The 19,676-nt window shown below is 40.1% G+C and overlaps 1 protein-coding gene across 1 annotated transcript in view; it reads right to left on the reverse strand.

Annotated features, from left to right (window-relative positions):
- Window positions 1–484: 484 nt before the first annotated feature.
- The window catches only part of vstm2la (V-set and transmembrane domain containing 2 like a), a 66,208-nt gene continuing 47,016 nt past the window's right edge, over window positions 485–19,676 (reverse strand). The window contains exons 2-4 of the mRNA XM_073470733.1: window positions 8,818–8,987; window positions 7,735–7,779; window positions 485–3,085 (exon numbers count right to left, since the gene is read on the reverse strand). Coding sequence (XP_073326834.1) covers window positions 2,618–3,085; window positions 7,735–7,779; window positions 8,818–8,987 — 683 coding nt within the window. The 3' untranslated portion in view covers window positions 485–2,617. The remainder of the gene's footprint in view (window positions 3,086–7,734; window positions 7,780–8,817; window positions 8,988–19,676) is intronic.

A 19,676-nucleotide genomic window follows, 5' to 3' on the forward strand; every position in this document is an offset into this window, starting at 1 on the left:
TTCCAGGGATGTTTAAATGAAGGAAACAGGAAGCCTTCTCCACTATCACATCACCTTAGTGATGGGAGCGCCCGGACCTCGTCTCTCCATAATGAATGTATGAGCCTTCTAGTGTGGGTGAAACAACATCGCCACGTGTTTTGTATTTAGCTGGCCTGGCTTAACGCTCGCGAGCGCGGCGCAGCGCCTCTTTATCTCATCCTGTGCTGTTGCTATTTATCCTGCTGCCACTGCTGACAATAGCACCATTAGTCATCAGCAGCAGTGGAAGGGGGGCTTTGGCAGCACCTATTACACACAGGCAACTGCCTAATATCGTTCCTCCTTAATGCACACGGACGGACACACACACAGAGCAAGAGCTGAAGCACAGCTGATGTAGAACTGAACAAACTCTTTAGACAGAAACGTGTAGTGACTGTTCACACAGGTCTAAATGAAATCCAAGCTTTTTACCTCAACGAGAGAAAGACCAAACACTCACTGTTGTTTCATATACAATTTATTTCATTTTGATAAAGCCATACACTTAGTGTGAGACCAAACATTCTAGAAGAAATGTACATTTTCCCTTTTTTTAAACTGTGACCTCTTCTCTGCAAAACATCAAATCAAAGTTACTTGTTGAAAAAAACGAAACATACCCACTGATCACTCCTCCTTCCACCCTCTCAGTCTACAATCACAGGAGCACTGTGGTTCCTCTGATGGATACGACAGCAGAGGAGTGAAGCCCCTCCTGCCCTTGAGACACACACTATATTTTGAGGCAGTTTGAACTGCCAATTTGAGGGTTTCACTAACATTTTCCTCCTTACCTCTCAAGGCTGTTTCCAGTTAACCACACTCACTTTGTCCCAATTGATCCCCTCAGAGTGAAGCAGCGTCCTGCACTTCACACATGTATCTAAGCGAGGAGTCATCCAGTTACCAAATAAAGTGGCCTCTCGAACCCTTTCAGTCCCAAACTGCACGAAATGAGTCCAACGTTCAAGCTCAGTAAAACACGGTGACACTCATGTTAGCGGCCCTGCACATACAGTACAGTAGTTTAAGAAACACTGCTTGAGTACTAAGATACATTAGGGAAAACCCTGTCTGAGCAGCTATGAAGAGAATGTGTCATTCATCTGTCTGTACAGCACTTCTGGAGAGCAGTAAAGCAACGCAAAACTGCTTTGAAAAAGAAAACAAGAACTCTATTTGACAGGACATCTAAGGTAGAAAAAAGAGATTCAGAGCAGAATGGACTTTTTTTTTTTTAAACCAAACTAATAAATGACAAACATATCCTTAACTAACACACCGTCTTTGTGTATGGTTGGCTGAAAAAGTTTTTAAGAAAATTACTGAACATGCACTCACTTTATTTAATATTATACAGTCATATATACAGAGTGGATTAGAGGCTTGTAGTGGAGAGGATTGAGGCTTCTTTTAAATGATTGATGAGCACATCAGAGTAAGGGAGCTATAAGCTTGGATAGATACAGCACCGCTCTTCCCCGAAAAGTATCTTGCCCCATTTCTTCCTGTTGATTTATAGTCACAGAGTGGATTCAGAGGCACGCCAAATGAGATTTTTAATTGAGTGGCGCAGATTTTGATCTTTTCATGGCTTTCCAAACAGGTAGGGGTCCGCATGGAACGACTCGATTGATTTCTCTCAGCCTGAACAGCCATGAATGGATCGAACCTGCAGCACAAAGAGTCGGGGAACAAAAATCATATTTTCGGTCGCGCTGCAAATTTATAAGCTCAAAAGCGCCGTGGGGAAAACACAGCCTGTGATGTGCTTTGTTTGACTTGCACATGAATGAGGACTAAATCCCACACTTTCCGCACCGCCACTGCTTTTACTCCAACTCAAATGAATTGAGGCCGTATCTGTCCTTGATGAGCGCTGCTGCTCTGGGACCTTGATGAATTCCTGCTGAATAAAGCATATTTCTTTCTCCCTGCGAGTAAACAGAACAACTTGCAGAATTTTGAGTGTATACAGATTTTGCACCATTTTCATGTCCAAAATTTGAATACACAAAAAGATGGAATGAAGCTCGTGCTCTTGGTAAAAAGCTAAGGAAATAATTACATATAGTTTCATTTTGTGCACTCTCAGAATAAAAGGAATGTTTCTTTGACTGAGCACAGACCCAGCTACAAAAGGTATAGCATTTTTTTTCTTCTGAGGGTGTTTCAAATGAGAAGAGAGTAAGGCAGTGGAAGAAGTATGAGTGTGAGCGCAGGGTTATGTCATGTACAGTATATAAAGTACAAGAAGAGCATGGGTTAATAGTAAGACAAGAGTCTTTTGTCGGTGCTGAGAACAGAAACAGGGGAGCTGCTTAGATCTACACATCAGCCCCCCTCGCTGAATGATGTGAGGCCAGGCCTTACAGACAGTGAGCAGCCCAAACCCGTGCACAACAACAAAAAGCTACATTCCCAGCACAGCTCACAGCACTGTGCTCTGAATGAGCCATACTGTACATTTTGAGGGATTCTGGATTTGTGCACAGGCTTGCTCTGTGTGGGAAGAATAGCTTTTTATGCTGTGACACACATCATGTTATGCAATCCTTGTGTAATCTATCACTCAGGTGGAATGAGCCAACATCTACAGCGTGCAGCTGGGCTCATTGGTGCAGTCATTGTGGCTGTGGTTACTGTCCACGTCCCTCTTCCTCAGCTCTCTGCCTGTCTTGTGCTGCTGACTGCTGCCGCTGTGGCTGTGGCCGTGGTGGGCCGCCGACGAAGGACGCTTGCCGTGCTCCTGGTGGTGCCCGTGATTCTGGTGATGGCCGTGAGCGTGCTCCTTGGCGCCACCGTGAGACTCCACCTCTTCCCCGTCGATGAATGCAACCCCCTTCTTGGTATCGTCCAGGGCCTCGAAGTTGTCGGTGTGGTCACTGTTGACGATGTCGCTCTCCGGCACCACCTGCAGGTAGGCTCTGACACGGTGGTGACGGGCACCTGCGTCATCGCTGAAGTCGATGACACGGCATTCGTAGGTGCCCTCATCAGATGATTTGACCCGGGAGAGGCGGAGTTTATGGGAGATGTTGCTTCCTACGACCTTCACCACCTGGCACAGGTAGAACAAATAAAAAGAGAAAAGGGAGAAATTGTGGTGAGATTGACAGATAAGTGGCAATTACAGGATAACATATTAGCCTGATGTTAAAACGTAATCTAAGTGAAGGTATCAAACTGACATTTTAATATCAGTTACAGAGCAATAACAAACTGCAGTTTGCTAACATTAGCTAGCATTAGCCACCACAAGCTACTGGTCACACCAGACCACATACAAACACACACACACAACCTGAGTGTATAGAACTGAGCGAGGGCTTATTTTATAGGTTACCTCTCCTTTGTAAGAGCAGGAATGAGCTAATTCTGCTAAGTTAAAGGTGTAATATGTAAGAATTTTAGCATAGTATAGTATGAATTCAACTGGTGGCCAATACTGAGATATTGTACCTTTAATGTAGCCAAACTACTGAAAGTAATAGATTGATAACCGAAAGGTTGGAAGACAGAGAGTGTCCAAGAAAAATGTGTCCTGCAGGAACATCAGTTGTACTGTTACAGACCTTCAAATCAACAATTAAATTGCTGTTAACTGTCATATCCGCATCAGTTTAACATCTAGATCTTATTGGGCTGGGGTTTGTCAAACAACACTAATGGTATCCTCAGAAGGTCTGCTTTGTGTTTTGCTGGATGTGTCTTTGTCATTTCCTTTTTCCTTTGTTTTTTCTTTAATCTTTCTGCCTTTTATCCAAAATGTCCTTCAGTGTCTCTTATTGTGTTTCGCCCAATCTGCCTATCAGCTTATCGTTGCCGGCTTGTCCCTCACAGTCTGTGCCCTTTATTGTATATAACGCTGATGATGACATACCTGCAGCATCGCATCAGATGCACAAAACTAAAAAGAGAGCAGCCTTTTAGCCCGTAACACACATTTATTGGTACTATCTTACAGATGCTCAGCCAGTTGAGCTGTCTGCCAATGAATCTGGGTGAGTGAAAGTACACTCACTATCATATGCATCTACAAGATACCACAGGCTTGCTTGCAGCGACAGTGGACATTGTTAAATATATCACAGCTCTTTTTACCCCTTTGCCTGTCTTACTTTTCTCACAGATCTTTATTTCACTGTACCTAAATCACAGGATTTCATATTTGTGCCATGACTTAGATTCCTAAAAATCATCTGACACCTGAAACAAAGTCTCCACCAGGAAGGTTCCCCGAATAACATGTTACCTTAAAGAACTTTGTTAAACCCAAGTCATCACATTGAGGGTAGGTGTTCCATCTCAACTGGGAAGTTGGAATTTCGGAGTTTCGAGTTGGCAATTTCAACTGTGGGAGCACCTGAAGTCAGATTTCCAACTCGGAAAGTCAGATGCACCTCGCCGTGAACCATGAATCTGTAGAATATGCTGCAGCACTTCTGTCCTATTTGTGTCTCATTAAATTAGTCTTACACACAGTACTGTCCAAAGTCTGTCTGTGGACTAACAATGGCTTACTGGACTAAAACTGTTTTTTACAACTTGTACTGGAATGCAGTCAACTTAGGTATGAAGTCATTTCCAGCTCCAACTGCAAACAGAAACACGCCGTTGATGCTATGAATATTACATTTTGAATTTCGAACAGATTAAACAAATGAGATATTATTGAGGTCTAATATGTAATCTAATTACATATTTTTTTCTGCAACTTAACAGAATACAGTTACTGTTTTTTGCATCCTAACTACGTAATCCTGCTACATGTATTCTGTTAACTCCCCAAGCCTGAGGAAAACCTACAGTGGCTGCTAAAGACGTTAAAAGGTCCTCTCTGGAGGTGTTTGGTTTGTCCATTCTGGGCTACTGTAGAAACATGGCAGACTGTGTGGAAGACGACTCTCTCCCTCTGTAGACATAAAAGGCTCATTCGAAGGCAACAAAACAACAATGGTTCTCTTCTTTCAGGTGATTAAAAACTAACGAAAACATAATTATGTATATCATATTTAATTTCTGCCAATAGATCCTCATAAATCCTACACACTGGACCCTTAATGGTATTAATATCCTGCTTGCATGCAAATTGAGTACAACACAAAATAAATGCACTTGCCAGTTATCACCCACTGAACAATTGTATAGTGATTATCTGTTTAAATACACATAGAAGGTTTATGGGTGCTGATCATAAAGCCGGCTTTGCTGTGTTTAATTAGAAGAATTAACTTATAAGCATATAGATATACATATACATGAGGTGGTAGTAATAAAATATGAGAGCTACAGCACTGATGTGTCGCTGAAATCACTTCTGTTCTGTAGCCTTGATACACTCTGAGCCGATCACTCCCACTCACACGCACTCAGACAAAGGTGCGGCTTAACAAATTCTATTTGTGGCCTTGAAAGTACAAGAGACGACATCTTGGAGGTAAAAGCTTCGCAAGTTCACAGAGCAACATTGTTGAGATGGTGGGAGCCTGAGCACATCATGAGAGGTGACGCACCCAGATATAAATATGACTTTGTTTATGAGCAACCTTCCTCCCTGTGACGCCAGTGGAGGTATGTGTGGCGCAGAGAGTCCCTGCGTGTATGTGTGTGACTGTATGTCAAGGCTTAACACTTTATTCCGTGTGGTAGCAGCATTAATCAATTCGTGTCTGCATATGTCGACACCATGTTTTTCTTTGACGATGTGGATGAGGGCCAACACCCATTATATACAGAAAGCTCATAATGATTATCCAGCTGTAGAGCCTGCAGTGTTCGGCTCCACCCACACACAAACACACACATACATGCACTCAGTCACCCAAACCACAGCTGGTGTGTTATTACAGCGAATCAGCAGCAGCTAGCCTCTTGGGAGGAAGCAGAGCAGCCTTATGTTTTTGTGTGTGTTTCTGAATAACAATGTAAATATACTGCATCTTTACTAGAGCTGCAGAGATTAGTCAACTGATTGATTAGTCGAGTAAAGGAAAATTAGTTGCCTATTATTTTGATAATCAGCTAATCGTTTCAGTCATTTTACAAGCAAAAGTGTCCGATATTAGCTTGTTCCATATTCTTAAATGCAGGGATTTGCTGCTTTTCTTTGTCATTTATGACAGTAAGCATAGAGACTTTGGATTCCTGGCGCTGGTTGGACAAAAGAGAGCCGTCACTTTTGGTTCTGAGAGATTTTGATGAGTATTTTTCAAACATTTTAACAGTGCAATATGTATGAATCGGCCATCTGTCAAGTTCATATTCAAAACAAATGGGAGGCAGTGCATCACCAGAGTAACTGCTCACTGCTGCTAGCTGTAGCTGCTCTTAGCTAGTTAGCTCAAATAGCAGTGCAGTTAGCGGTTCGGACTGGGAGCTTGGGGACCAGTGTGAGGAGTGTTAACACCACAGGCACAGGAGCTTTGGACTGGGACAGGGCTAGCTGGTTAGCATGCTAACTTCAGTAGATATCTCTGCAACACAATACAGAGACATCATAATGTCAAAACTTCTATTTCTTCACATTCCGTTGAAAATATCGGTTAATTTTTCAACGTTTCTAACTAAAAACTTCAATATTGCCTCTTAAATACTTTAAAAGAAAACATTGGGGCACCCCGGTTTAGACAATAGAGGGCCAAACCTGAAACTTGGTGCACCACGGGCCAAAAGCAAGTAACTATTGTGCTGCATTGACAAGATGAAATGGTACTATACAGACTCCTAGAGAGGCAACTTAGAAATATCTTAATTCTGTTTTGCCTGGATAATCTTTCAAAGTTCCTTTTTTTTTTTTTTTTTTTACTTGACACTCTGCCTGCCATTCTTGGACATAGAAAAAATGATAATTAGTGATCCTACATAGTTAAAGAGCATTTTAACCCCAGAAAAAAAATTAATAATCAATTTTGATTATTTCAAAAAATAATAATGTAATTTTCTGTTCATCCTTTTTTGGTAGAAACTCCTGGTGGGCCAAATTAAACCCCATGGCAGGGCAACTTTGGACCGAGAGCCCCAGAACAATAAATCAACTTATCTTAGAAATAATCAGTAAATTAGTGATAAATAAAATAATTTTTAGTTGCAGCCCTAATCTTTACACATCTTTATCTTTGCATACAGGTAATGTGCATTTCACTTCTGAAGTTAATAAGCAGGAAAAAGCCCAAATGTGTTCTTGAGTCACTACATGATCGTGGTGTCTCCCTCAGTAAAAGGCCCTCCCTGCTTGTTGTAGGAAAGTGCTCGCCTGGGTGAGTAAGTATCATGGATACCAGAGGAGATATTAAAAGTTCTGCTGACTTCCCAGCCTGTCCCCTTCCCGGTTTATTATTTGGATTTTGTGTTGCAGTCATAAAGGTGCAGGGGCGTTTATGAGAATCTGAAGATGATTCAGTGCAGGCCGTGCCCCCTCAAGAGGACACTTAACCACCCACCAGCACCAGCGCTGCCTGCTCTCTGGCTGACACTGTGATTCTACAAACCCATCAAGGATGAAGCGAACGTGTTGATGTGTCCGCCGGAGCGCTCGCTGCACTGAGTGAGAATCACATCCGTGTGTGTTGTACAGCGTAAGTACAACATCTGCGAATCATCCAGAACAAGAAATTTAAATGTAATCACAAGGCTTTTGTGCCTCATTTCTTCATATAACACCAGAGGGTTTTTTTTTCAGAGAATGAAAGCAGAGAGTGGTTAACTCACGCTTATCTTTGTAGCATCCTTTGGCATCTCCTCTTCAGGAGCCACCTGGGAAACAAACAAACAAACATGAGTGACATCGTAATATCTTAAACCATTCATTATTACAGTCAGATAACATTTCACTGGGGTTATAAACATGATTTGTAAATATACCCACCTGGACACACTGGCAGACATGTGTTCTTACATCCACGTACACATTGGTAATAAAGTATTTGACACTCGACAACAATATGCTCGACTGATTTAATTGACAATGGATCTTCAAATTCTGCAGCTCTACCAGTTTTTCGGTTTGTTTTAGTTTAATTTTACATCTATTTACTGTAATATTTCTCTCTTAGCTCATTTTCCTCACTCTGCTTCCTCTCTTGAAGTCAAAATAAGAGTTAATATTGGATTTATCTTTGATAACAGGAAACCTGACTCAAAATGAATGTTAACATTGCTCTGTAAGTGCTCGATATGAAAGTTACACATTAACGATAAACACCTAATCTTGATCTGCTTGATTTGACTATTCTCTGCCCCCTAATGGCATTCATCAACATACATTCATTAATGCACCTTCACAGGTATAAATAGAAGTTAAAGTAAAATTATTTGGTTTAGTTCATTAAAATGTGTAACTTGTATTTTGGCCATCTTGTAATTGATTGTGATCACATTGTATTCAGCAAAGGGTAAGAAACACAAGTGGTCAGACAATCATTAAAGTTGTAATGATTCCTAATTGCACAGGAAAACTGTGTGCTCCACAACTACGGTAAGTACTTTAGATCAGAGTTTAACCGGGAAGTCCCATGTTTCCTTGGATGGCGAAGGCATGGCTCTCCCCACTCAGCCTCTGATTGGCTACCCTGACCAATCTCACTCCTCATGGCTTGGTATTAATGTTGCCATTTTCCTCAGTTTAAGAGGTTAGTGTTGTTAATGTCAGTTGTAATTATGGCCCAAACTTTAAAAAAAAAAGTTGTTTTGGATCATAACTGTCCTTTAAACAAATACCCAGAATCAATTTACAAACATAGCATAAAGGCTCACTCAATCACATCAGAAGGCTGAAGGCTGTTATGAACCTACTTCATTGGTCGTCCAGGGCTGTCTGTCTGTCCAGTCGAGATGGTTCCTGATGTACCACCACTGGATCTCCAGTGAATACGAGGGTATCCCCGCCCCTCTGAAGGAGCAGGCCATCTCCACATCCTGACCTCTCTGAGCAGTCATATCATGAGGCACCTCTGTGAACATGGCTGGACAGACACAGAGGGAGACACGGTCAACGAATGAATTCTAATCAGTGGCATTCGAAGAGAAAAGAAAGAAAACTAAAAATATTTTTGGGTTCAGCCTTGTGAAAGCAGATTTCCAAAATCGTTAACTTGAAGTTAATGTTCTGCTAAAAATATGTATTTTTGGCAAGGTGCAGAATCCTTTGAAGCAGGTCCATAGCCTTGATATATGATGCTTTACAGGGTTTACCACTTGAACCCATAAAAACTGTTTTAGTAGCTCTTAACACAAAATAAGAAAGGATTCACAGCATAAAATGTGACATCATGTATCATCCAGCGATGACCACCAGGTAATGTATCATATAACAGTTAAATCAGTTTGGGGCAAAAGCCTTGATTTGCTTTGGCACCAGTTAATCAGAGCCTGACTGTACATTATGACTAGCAAAATATTACAGCTAGCCTATCTGAGTTCTTCCTCTGTTGCATTTTCAAGCTGCTAAGCAACATTATAAGTGATTGTGTGACTGATGAAGAAGGGGATTTGGAGTATGTGTAAGTGAGAGCGAGGACAAGAAGCTAAATTTAAGTAAAGTAAAATGTCAAATGAAAATAATAAAAGTAAAATGTTAGATGTCAAAGTGTTCTTAACAACTGTAATTTTGCCTGCAAGCCCAGCCAGTAGTACAGCAATGTCTGAAATGGAACATTCGTGGACGGTTTCCTTTTCTGGTACATTGTTTTGTAACTTGTAAAGAACGTGTCATTGTTTTTGAAAGGTTTGTTTGCCGTTGACTTGACATCTTTTGATCAAAAGAGGACATTCCAAAGCCATTAATGGAATAGTTTTTTATGTGAAAATAAAATATCTGACAACCAGTGACGAGGACTTTCACCCTGACTGCCAGTTTTTGTCAAAGCCTTGTTGCAGTATTCTGAACACCTGGAGGTTCTGTGTCTTTTTAGTCAAGTTACTGAAATCAAGAGATATAAAGTTTCTCATTCTATTAATACGGCAAAGTATCCAATGCTGCCTTGAGGTCAGGAGGACTAACACAGAGCAGGCGTCTGCATCGGCATTTGTAAGAGCCCTTTAAAGTGCTGAGTTAATATAGAAAGGCTAAATAGGTATGGAGCAAAGGGATCAATCCATTTGTACAAGGCTGGAGCTGTAATGTTGTGAAGCTACACAACATCAAAGAGGACTTGAATTACAGGAACAATCATCACTATTACATATCATATTAGTGTCAGTTTGAAAGTGTTGATCAATGCAAGTATGGTGGAATTTAGGGCCCAGGGACCCTAAACAAATGTGCCTACACTGGGAAATTGTCACTTTTATTTCACACTGGGTTTGGATGAAAAACTAAAACTATTTTTTATTGTATTTCTTTCACTGGCATCTAAACCAGCAAAATAAAATTTCTAAAACATTTCCAGGCACGTCCAACTGGTAGGAGACCCCAGGGTAGACCAAGAGCATGCTACGATTCTACATCCCCCAGGAGGAGCAGGAAAATGTTGCTGAGGAGACAGTCGCCTGGACCGCCTTGCTTAGCGAGCTGCCATCATGACCCTCCCCGGATATGTGACAGCAGATGGATGGATGGATGGATGGAAAAAGTTTCCATTGATTCTAGTTTGGCTAGAAAAATGTCCCATTTCCCCTAAAAGAGTGTAAAAACAAGCAATGAAGCAGGGAACAGCGTGAGATTCAAGGTTTGGCACACATGCACCTCAATTTTGTGGCCACAAAGGGCCGATAGCAAAGCCTACAAAAGAGGTAATAAAGAAGCAGCAGCAAAGAAATCTCAGGACTCATAACCTCGTTAGAAGTTGAACAAGAAACTTATAATTGAGTAATTTTAGTCTGATACTGGTGACCCCTCATAGCAAACATTAAAGCTTCATATTCAACAAACTCCTTAAAAAATACTAAAAGTATGTTGTACAGCATGCTGTTACTCTAACTGTGCATTCACAAGCGTTCTATAATTTGCTGCTGATACCAGACGTGAACAGTGTTAGTGTTAGATTCAGGTGCAGCAGGAGCTAAATTTAAACCCACATTTTGATCACTTTTGTCTCCACAAAGCTGCAGAATACCATTAAAATGAAAGCCATCAGAGCAGCTGTCATCCTCACAATGCACCAGGGAACCATGGATATGAGTTTAAAGGGAATCATAAATCTCCTTTACTCATGAATATGCAGGAGCATTCATAAAGAGGGAAAGTTTAACCTACTCACGTTAAACAATACCTATAAAAAGACACCAGCGCATCATACTGTATCTTTTGCTGCAGTGCTTATGTCTGTATGTTATTTTTCTTAGCCTCTCAATGGTTTACATGTCTGACTTGGATTGATTCTAGTATTATAAGCAAGCTTTAGAAAGAAACATTTAAGAATCTTCAATTCTACCTGGAAATTAACTTTTACACCACTTTAAAAAACAAAATTGAAAAAAAAAAAAAAAGAGAAGAATAAAATAAAACATACTAGAGGGTATTTTAACTAGTTAGTAAAAAATCTCAATTTAATACTGATGCCTCTACATGACCCATATAAGGATTAGAACAGTAAGAAATACAAAACAGTACCATCAACAAGAAGTCTGGCATTTGCTATAGTATACATCTTTCACCAGGTCGGATAAGTGATAAAATTTAAAGTGATTTTTCGTAGCCGAGTGATGAGGATGAATTGAGGAATCTCACAGATTGAGATGCTGCTCTGTAGTCTGGTGGTAGGGCACTAAAATAAAGTTTACTTTGTTTCGCTATCATCATAATACAGTTATTAATCTTATATAGCCACAAATAGATACAAAAATGGTTGCATCTTTCTTTCATTTACTTTTAAAACAAATGCACAAGCTAACCAGATCAAGAACTTTATGACTGGATCCAGTAGTGCTCATACCACTTTTGTCCACAGGGACCACCAGAGTCGACAACAAATGAAAGTTCCTCGTAGCAGCTTTAAAGAACAAAATTGTGTATTAACATCAGACATGTGACTTGGTCCAAGTCTCAAGTGAGTCCCAAGTCATTTTTCTTGGGCAAGTCACGTTCTTAGTTTGGGCAAGTCAAGTCCTCTCCCAAAGATTCTGCTGTCGTACCTGCAGTTCTTTATAAAGAGAGAAGACAAGGTATCAGTGTCTAATAATGATATTATTGGCCAATTTATGTAACCAGTTCAAAAAGTATGACAATGAATTGTATTTGTATTATAACTGATAATCACTGAAATATATGAATATGAATATATAAATCAAACAAAAAAACAACAACAAATTGACTGAATAAATAAAAAAGTCCCTACCCATCACTTTTGAAAGTGAAATAATCTAATGAACACAGCCAAATCATTCAAGTTATCATGTCTCAAGTCAAGTCATGTCCCGAGTCTTTAAATTCCAAATTCAAGTCATTTATTTTCTGCTTCTGTTACAAGTCATCAAAACAGTGAGTAGAGTGACCCTTGAGTCGACTCAAGTCCAAGTCACAATGACTCAAATCCACATCTCTGATTTACAAATTGACACTTTTCTCAGGCTTCTTCAATCACTGGTTAATACATCACAATTGTACCAATGAAAAGCCATAGCAGGGAAAAATAGTTGAAGTCAGGCAGAAATATGTTGTTAATCACAAGCCTGTAATGTCAAATGGTAACATGAACACATGAACTGTTAATCATCAGTATGGTGCACAAGTTGTCGGTTGTCCATCAGTTGGGACTGTCGAAAACAGAGGGGGGACTCAGAGGGTCCAGCCCTTTAACTGGGACATATCTGGAGTGACAGCTGTGTTTCAGTGTGTCTCAGTGCTGAACAGTGATGAGACTCAGAAAGGCTCGAGCTGGATGGTAAATCATCATTTTGTGGACACTGTTATCTAAATGGTCTTACAGTATCACCAGTGTACTGAATGTTTTGGATCCTCTAAATTTGGCAGCTTATACGTGACTTGCTCTGATCAGTGAGCTCTGCAGAACCAGAAAATCCTCTAACTTGCAAAACTTGAATTCCCCTTTCACTTTTATATCTTTCTGCAACATAACAGGCAGATTTTCAGCCAGATATTTTTTTTCTTCATCATCCACATCAAACCACCTGTCAAATTGAAAGCGAGTCTTGGCTTTTTGGCAGGTCATTATTTCATACATGAGGACAACTTTTTAGGAATGTGAGTGCTGTTTTTCTTCACATTTTTACACTTTAATTGAGAACATGTAACTATCGCTAAAGAGGTGGAGATTGCTGGATAATGGCAGAGCAAACATTTCTTTATTTCCTGAGCCATTTGCTGTAAAAACTTCTCGAGCATGAAATTTCATTCTCAAGTTAGAATCATAAATGGTCAAAAAATCATGACTAAAAATCCACTCAAGATTCATTTACTGGCTTTTTCTGGAGCTTCATATCTCACAATCTTGCTCAGCGTATAATGTTTCCTTAAACTACATTTTCCTGGTTTTTAACCAGTATGGAAAATACTGTAATGTTGTCGACAGCTCTGTTAGCAAATGGATCAAGAGATAAAGATTTTTTAACAAACATTCTTCTTGTTTTACATTTGTGATTAAACCACTGAGACTTAATTTGTAAAAACTCCTTCTGTTTTCCTTTCCTAAGTGTTTTGGTACATCTGGATTACGCCACTGCCCTACAACAGCAGTAATCTTATCACATTAGCTTCCTGGATTGGCACATCTTGGCTACTGTACTTTAACCACAGTGGGCAGCATGTTGACTAATCCTGAATTATGAGCAGTCGTCCCAAATCTGGTCTTGTTTGTCCCAATTTGATGAGTTATAGCCTAATAAAACATTAAATAATGATGGCTGTGAACATCTCATCTGGTCATCCTTGTGTCCAGTGTTGTATAACCAGTGTTAGGCCTGACAACGGCAAACAAGCTGTTCTGAAGGTGTTTTAATGATATTTTAGAATTTGTAACTTCCTGGAAAATCATTAAAAATGTTGATGACTCATCCTGGTTTAATGAAAAGGAAACGCCATGGTGAACCTCTATCATATAAAGGTGAATGAAATGATTAACTTATTATTAACTCCATACGACACCTCACGAAAATACTAGGAGCTGCACTTTCAATACTGTGACTGTCACAATATTTTCCAGCTGTCATGCAGTAATTCCCCTTGAAACAAGTAGATCAGATGAGTTCTCCCTCTGGGGAAATCCTGTGTCACAGATGAAGAGTTTGATTTCAAACTGAAATCAGCACCTTGTGGTTTGCTGCTTCCTTAAAGTAAGATCTGCTGTGTGATGTCATTGAAGTTTATCTGCCATTCATCTGCTCTACCCACACAGAAGAACGACACTTCAGAAGGTTTTGTGTGTTTTTAATTACTGAGCTGTTCAAAAGCAAGTCCTTCTGCAAACTTCAAAAATTCATAACTTTCACCAAGGACCCCTACTTATAGATTCATCTGGCTTATTCAGTCAATGCCAGTGAGTCAAACTTGCACCAGCTAAGTGCCGATTTTCATCTGGGTTCATAGATTAACCTCGACTGAGTCTGCGCTATGGATCTGTCTTGTGCTACGAGAGCAGTACAAGCCTCAAGTCATACATCCCTCTTGTACATTGATCAAATCTGCTTGTATTTTTCATTTGTGAAACCCGAAACGCACCAGGTATCGATTTGACATTACGCAGCCGGAGCCGGCAACAATGCCCACAGCCCCTCTCCTGTTGATAATATTCAAAGCTCTGATGTAAAAAAACTGCTGTGTAAGAGATAGAGCCTTTGAATTTGCTCTCAGCAATGATAATCCGTCTTTTCCCATTTAGCTGTGAAGCCCACAATGCAAAATCCATGCACATTTCACCTAATGCCTCACATATTTAGAGACCACAGGGAAATGTGATAGTCATCGGCAGTTCATTATAATGTAAAGGAGGTAATTCTCACTGAGTGATTTACAATATCCAGACAGCAGATGCTAATCGGATCATATGAAGAGCTGTTTCTTGGTCTATTTTTCTTAATTTCAATCATTTCAGCACATATCTAATACGTTTACTGTAAAAATGGTGACGAATTAAAGGAAAATCTCACAGATTAGTACTTTAGATATAATTATTATCTTCTGCTGCTCCGCAAATCCATATTCCATTGATTCTGGCGCAAGAATGATACAAAAATGTTCCTATTAATGCTGTATCTCTTTGTAATAGTCATCTGTAATCTCCACACTGTAATTTGTCGAGGCCATAAAAGGCTGCGATGAGTTGGGTCTGCCCACCCTGAAGCATTATCATTATCTCCAAGATAAACAGTAGAAGGCACTCGGGCGATTGCTGCAAATCAGCGCTCGAAAGCTACAGTGCAGCAGCCAAGTCAGACTCCGTGTCAAACCATTTACCACGGGAGGATGGTGGAAGGGGCGACGGACGGAGAAATGAGTATGAGAGAAATAGTGATGAGACTAAGAAAAAGAGACTCAGTGTGTGTTTGTGCGACGACCGAGAAAATAAATCATAATCAGAGATTGAATTTATGAGCAGGCTGGTGTTTATAAGACTGATGCTGTGGCTCTGTGTGTTTGTGAGAGACTAATATATCCCTAGAATAAAGGGAGGAATTAATACGGGACTGTGTGTGTGTGTGTGTGTGTGTGTGTGTGTGTGAATGAGAGAGGGGGACACAATGTGTGAGGCAGCAGATAGCTGTGGGCGGGTGCAGCAGGGAGGACTCTTATCGTTTGTTTCTTTGAGAAATGGAATGTGGTAATTACAGCCGTGATAAAAGCCGAGCAGGAGATGTTTCTTTGTGGCATGGTGCTCATTCCAGACGAAACTTCCACTTTTCTCCATTTAATAGCTTGTTTACACGTATAAAAAGATTAAAGAAAGAGTCCTACCTTTGGATGACACTTTTTTTAAATGCCAATCTTTCAGAATGATAATTTAATGGATAAAAATCACAAAAGTTTTTCTCCTCCAAATAGTGATGCACTTTACAGAGTGCACACAAGTTTAATAAGTGGGAGGGAATATTTGCGGCAGCAGACAGACAAATCAATGCATTATGGACTGAGTATTTTGTCTTGTCTAACAACAGTGTAATTAATAACTTTAAAGCACCATTAATCGATATTTTTATTTTCATAGCTACACTCAAATGATTCCATCTAATAAGAAAGGGTTCAGGCATAGTGATGAACACAAAGAATTATTACAGAGTGAAAGAAAACCTTTAACTTTAGCTTCAGCCGCATCACATGCAGTTGACAGCCTGTTCCATGCTCTCACAGTCGGGCATTCTAGTATCAGAAGAAACAACAGAAATGTAGCCCACAGATTTAGGCAACAAACTTCATTAAAGGACCAACCATTTGACGCCATCTGCATCATCATCAGTCCAAAAAAAAGTACCTAAATCTGTGTGTGACATACACTTTATAGTCGGTTTCCAAAGTTTCTCTCAAGTATTAGAGCGTTTCAGCCTCTTTTAGCTCATTGTTTTGGTCTTATGGAAGCTTATTTCCTGTATGGTTCAGTTTCACAGCCCTTATTAACTTTGTTTCCAACTACAGCAGGCAGCTGGATTCAGTGAAAATTAATCCACTGTATCTACCTGCCCAGCACCAAACAACAGACAAACATAGCAGCTGGCTGCTGAGGAAGCGGGAACATCTATCAGCTGAAGAGTCAGATGTTTTCCTGTGGACGTGTTAGAAACCAAAATGGAGATATAATGAGAGTAAATATTAGACTGACTTTCAATAGTTGGAGAGAAACACAACTCCAAATGAACAATAATGTTGCTCCATGTCGGCTAGATGTATAAGTAGACAGTTGTTTGAGGCAGATTTATGCTCAACGCTGTGTACATATACATATACAGACGGAACCCTCTGTCTGTACTCTGCCTTCACTTTGTCCATACTTGTGCTTGCATACTTGTACAAAGCTTATGGATGGGGGCCAAAACGGAGCAGTACCATCGGATATAATGGGGTGCGGAGTAGCCAATATCTCAAGCGAGATGACCGTAAGACATGATGAGGAAGTTTGTACACTGGCGGACATCTTAAAGTACTAGAAATTACAATCTCTCTCATTGGTAAAGTGAAAACAACTCTTTGTTCACATGTCGATTTGTATTTAATGGCCTCAGAAAACAGCCATCTACAACGCTGCCATTTGCCTCTTTCTTAACAGGTCCATTATCACATCCTCCTCCACTGTCACGGGGACGGCCTTCCATTCCGAAACACCTCCACTCCGAAACACCGCTGTTCCGAATCCGACTTTCAAGTTCCAATTACTTCCCAATAGGGTTAGGGTCAGGGGTTCCTCAATAGCCTTTTCGGAATAGCAGGGTCTTTAGAAAAAATGGGAAACCCCGCCATTACGAAGAATGGAAGTCTATTTTCGGAACAGCAGGGTTTCAGAAAGGCGGGGTATAACCCACTGTCACCATGTTTGTTTTTGTCAGAAGTTCCTGACTTTAAGCTGCCCTCTAGTGGATGTATTGCTTAACGTCAGTGCCAACGTAAAGGACATTCTTTGAGATGGATACATCTATTTTGTTTGTAAAGGGGACATAAATGAGCGTATATTAAATATATTAAAGAGGTCATATGATGCTTTTTGGGTTTTTGCCTTTCCTTTATTGTGTTATGTAGCATTTTTGTGCATGTAAAAGGTCTGCAAAGTGAAAAAGCCCAGAGTCCACGCCAAAGGGAGTTACTCTCTCCCACAGAAAACACTGCCTGAAAGGCCTGGTTTCGATTCAAGCCTTTACTTCCGTAACTTATGTGCGTCACTATGTAACAGGCTTTATATAAAGATATATTTTTATATGTATATTATAAAATAGTCAGTCAGCAGACATACAGTTGCTATTGCTGTAGTGGTGTTATTTTAGACAACACCATACTCTGCCTCTGAATAATGTGTTTTCTTGAAAATTTAAGTATGTAAACCTATTCTGCTAGGACCCCCCCAAATAAAAGTATGGAAATATAGCATAATATGACCTCTTTAAATATGTGTGTGTCTGCCAGCTTCTTCTGTTATTCAGTTGATTCAGTTTTTGAATTATATCTACATGTCCCTGTATTTTGCATTGATGTTTTACTGGCAGGCTAAATGGAACAGAGCCATCATTAACGTTATTAGTTAGTATTGGTAATATTAGTTTGTACTCACAGCTGGAAGAACATTCCAGGATTAGTTTTCTGTGCCATGCTTATGGTTAAAATGCAATCTCATACATACCAAATACATACCCAATAGTATTTAAATAACAACTGAACATGACCGCTATCCAAAAAACATCAAGACAGTAGGAATACATTTCAAAATATTATATGACCAAATGACAATAAAAATGTTCAGGTGTCACGGTTTCTATGGTCAGCAGTGTAACTTTCATTATTGCGAGGGGAATGTCCTGTTGGTAAATAAATAAACAACCTTTGTAAATGCCAGGCCACAGAAGCCTACCACTGCACAGCTGCTTTACTGCAATATGACTGAGAACTGGTTGTTGACAGGGAGGATAAAAACATTGGACCTTTTTTGACATTGACACAAATTAAATCTTAATGACACAAATCCAGTGGACAACATAGTAAAAAAATATCAAACTGATATAAAAAGAAGAAACATCTTGTTCATATGTTGCTTGGTGGTCTAATCATGATCAATGAGCGGAGGTCATAACATGATTTAACCTTCTCTCAACACCTGCCACAGTATTAGCACTCAGATCATGGGTTGACAAGTTGAAAATTAACATATGCTTACTTCCACTTCCTGCATTTGTTGCAAAATAGAAGCCGCCAGGTGTGTGACGAGGCAGCCGGCAGCATCAGCCTCTGAATGTCAATGCTGTTCACTGTGAGTGTGAGATGGCTGGCGGTGCATTGGCTGCATACAGCACTCTCAAGAGCTTTTCAGCTTCTTGAAATGGCTTCATAACAGCCGAGGAAGTGGCTACAGCCCGGTGTGACTCACTGGCTATTATAATGCTAATTAGGCTGATGTATGTGCAGCCATTGTTCCACTGTGAGAAAGAGAAGGGTATATATTGCTGTGTTGTTCAATTACACTTCTGCTAAATAGAAATGTATTTTCATTACAATGCTAATTCATTTAATGGTCCCTAATGGATGGCTTTAATGTATGTAAATGTAAATATATTTGTAGTCACGGCTTCACTCAAACGGTAAAAGGTGAAAATCTATCGTGTTTGCATTTATTCTAAGTCTACTAAGTGGCTAAAAGGTAAACTGAACAGTGGCAGCAGCTTCTGAATCTCAATGCTGTTCATTACGGGATGCATAGTGTATACAGTGCATTTGATAAGGACTGGGTACAAATGGAGCCATCAGATTGATTTTTATAAAATTTCGATTGCACTTGGAGCCCATTTAAAAGTCACCACAGAAAACCCGGGGCATATTATATAACCCAGGTGGGATCAATGCTGTATTATAGGGGGAAAAAATCCATATATATCATGGAGGGGAACTCACTTTCCTCATGCTCTTCTCAACTAGGAGGTCAGAGGTCAGGCTCAGCAAGAGCAGGTGGGAGTTTAATCTTTTTGAAGGACACTTCAACAAAAAGGGATTCAATCAAATCTGCAGCCTCATGCTTACAAGATGGTTTCTCTAAGCAGTCCTGGTACTTAGCATCGTGTGGGTTATTCTC

The sequence above is a fragment of the Pagrus major genome, chromosome 7, assembly GCF_040436345.1.
Source record: "Pagrus major chromosome 7, Pma_NU_1.0".
In the NCBI taxonomy this organism is placed as follows: domain Eukaryota; kingdom Metazoa; phylum Chordata; class Actinopteri; order Spariformes; family Sparidae; genus Pagrus; species Pagrus major.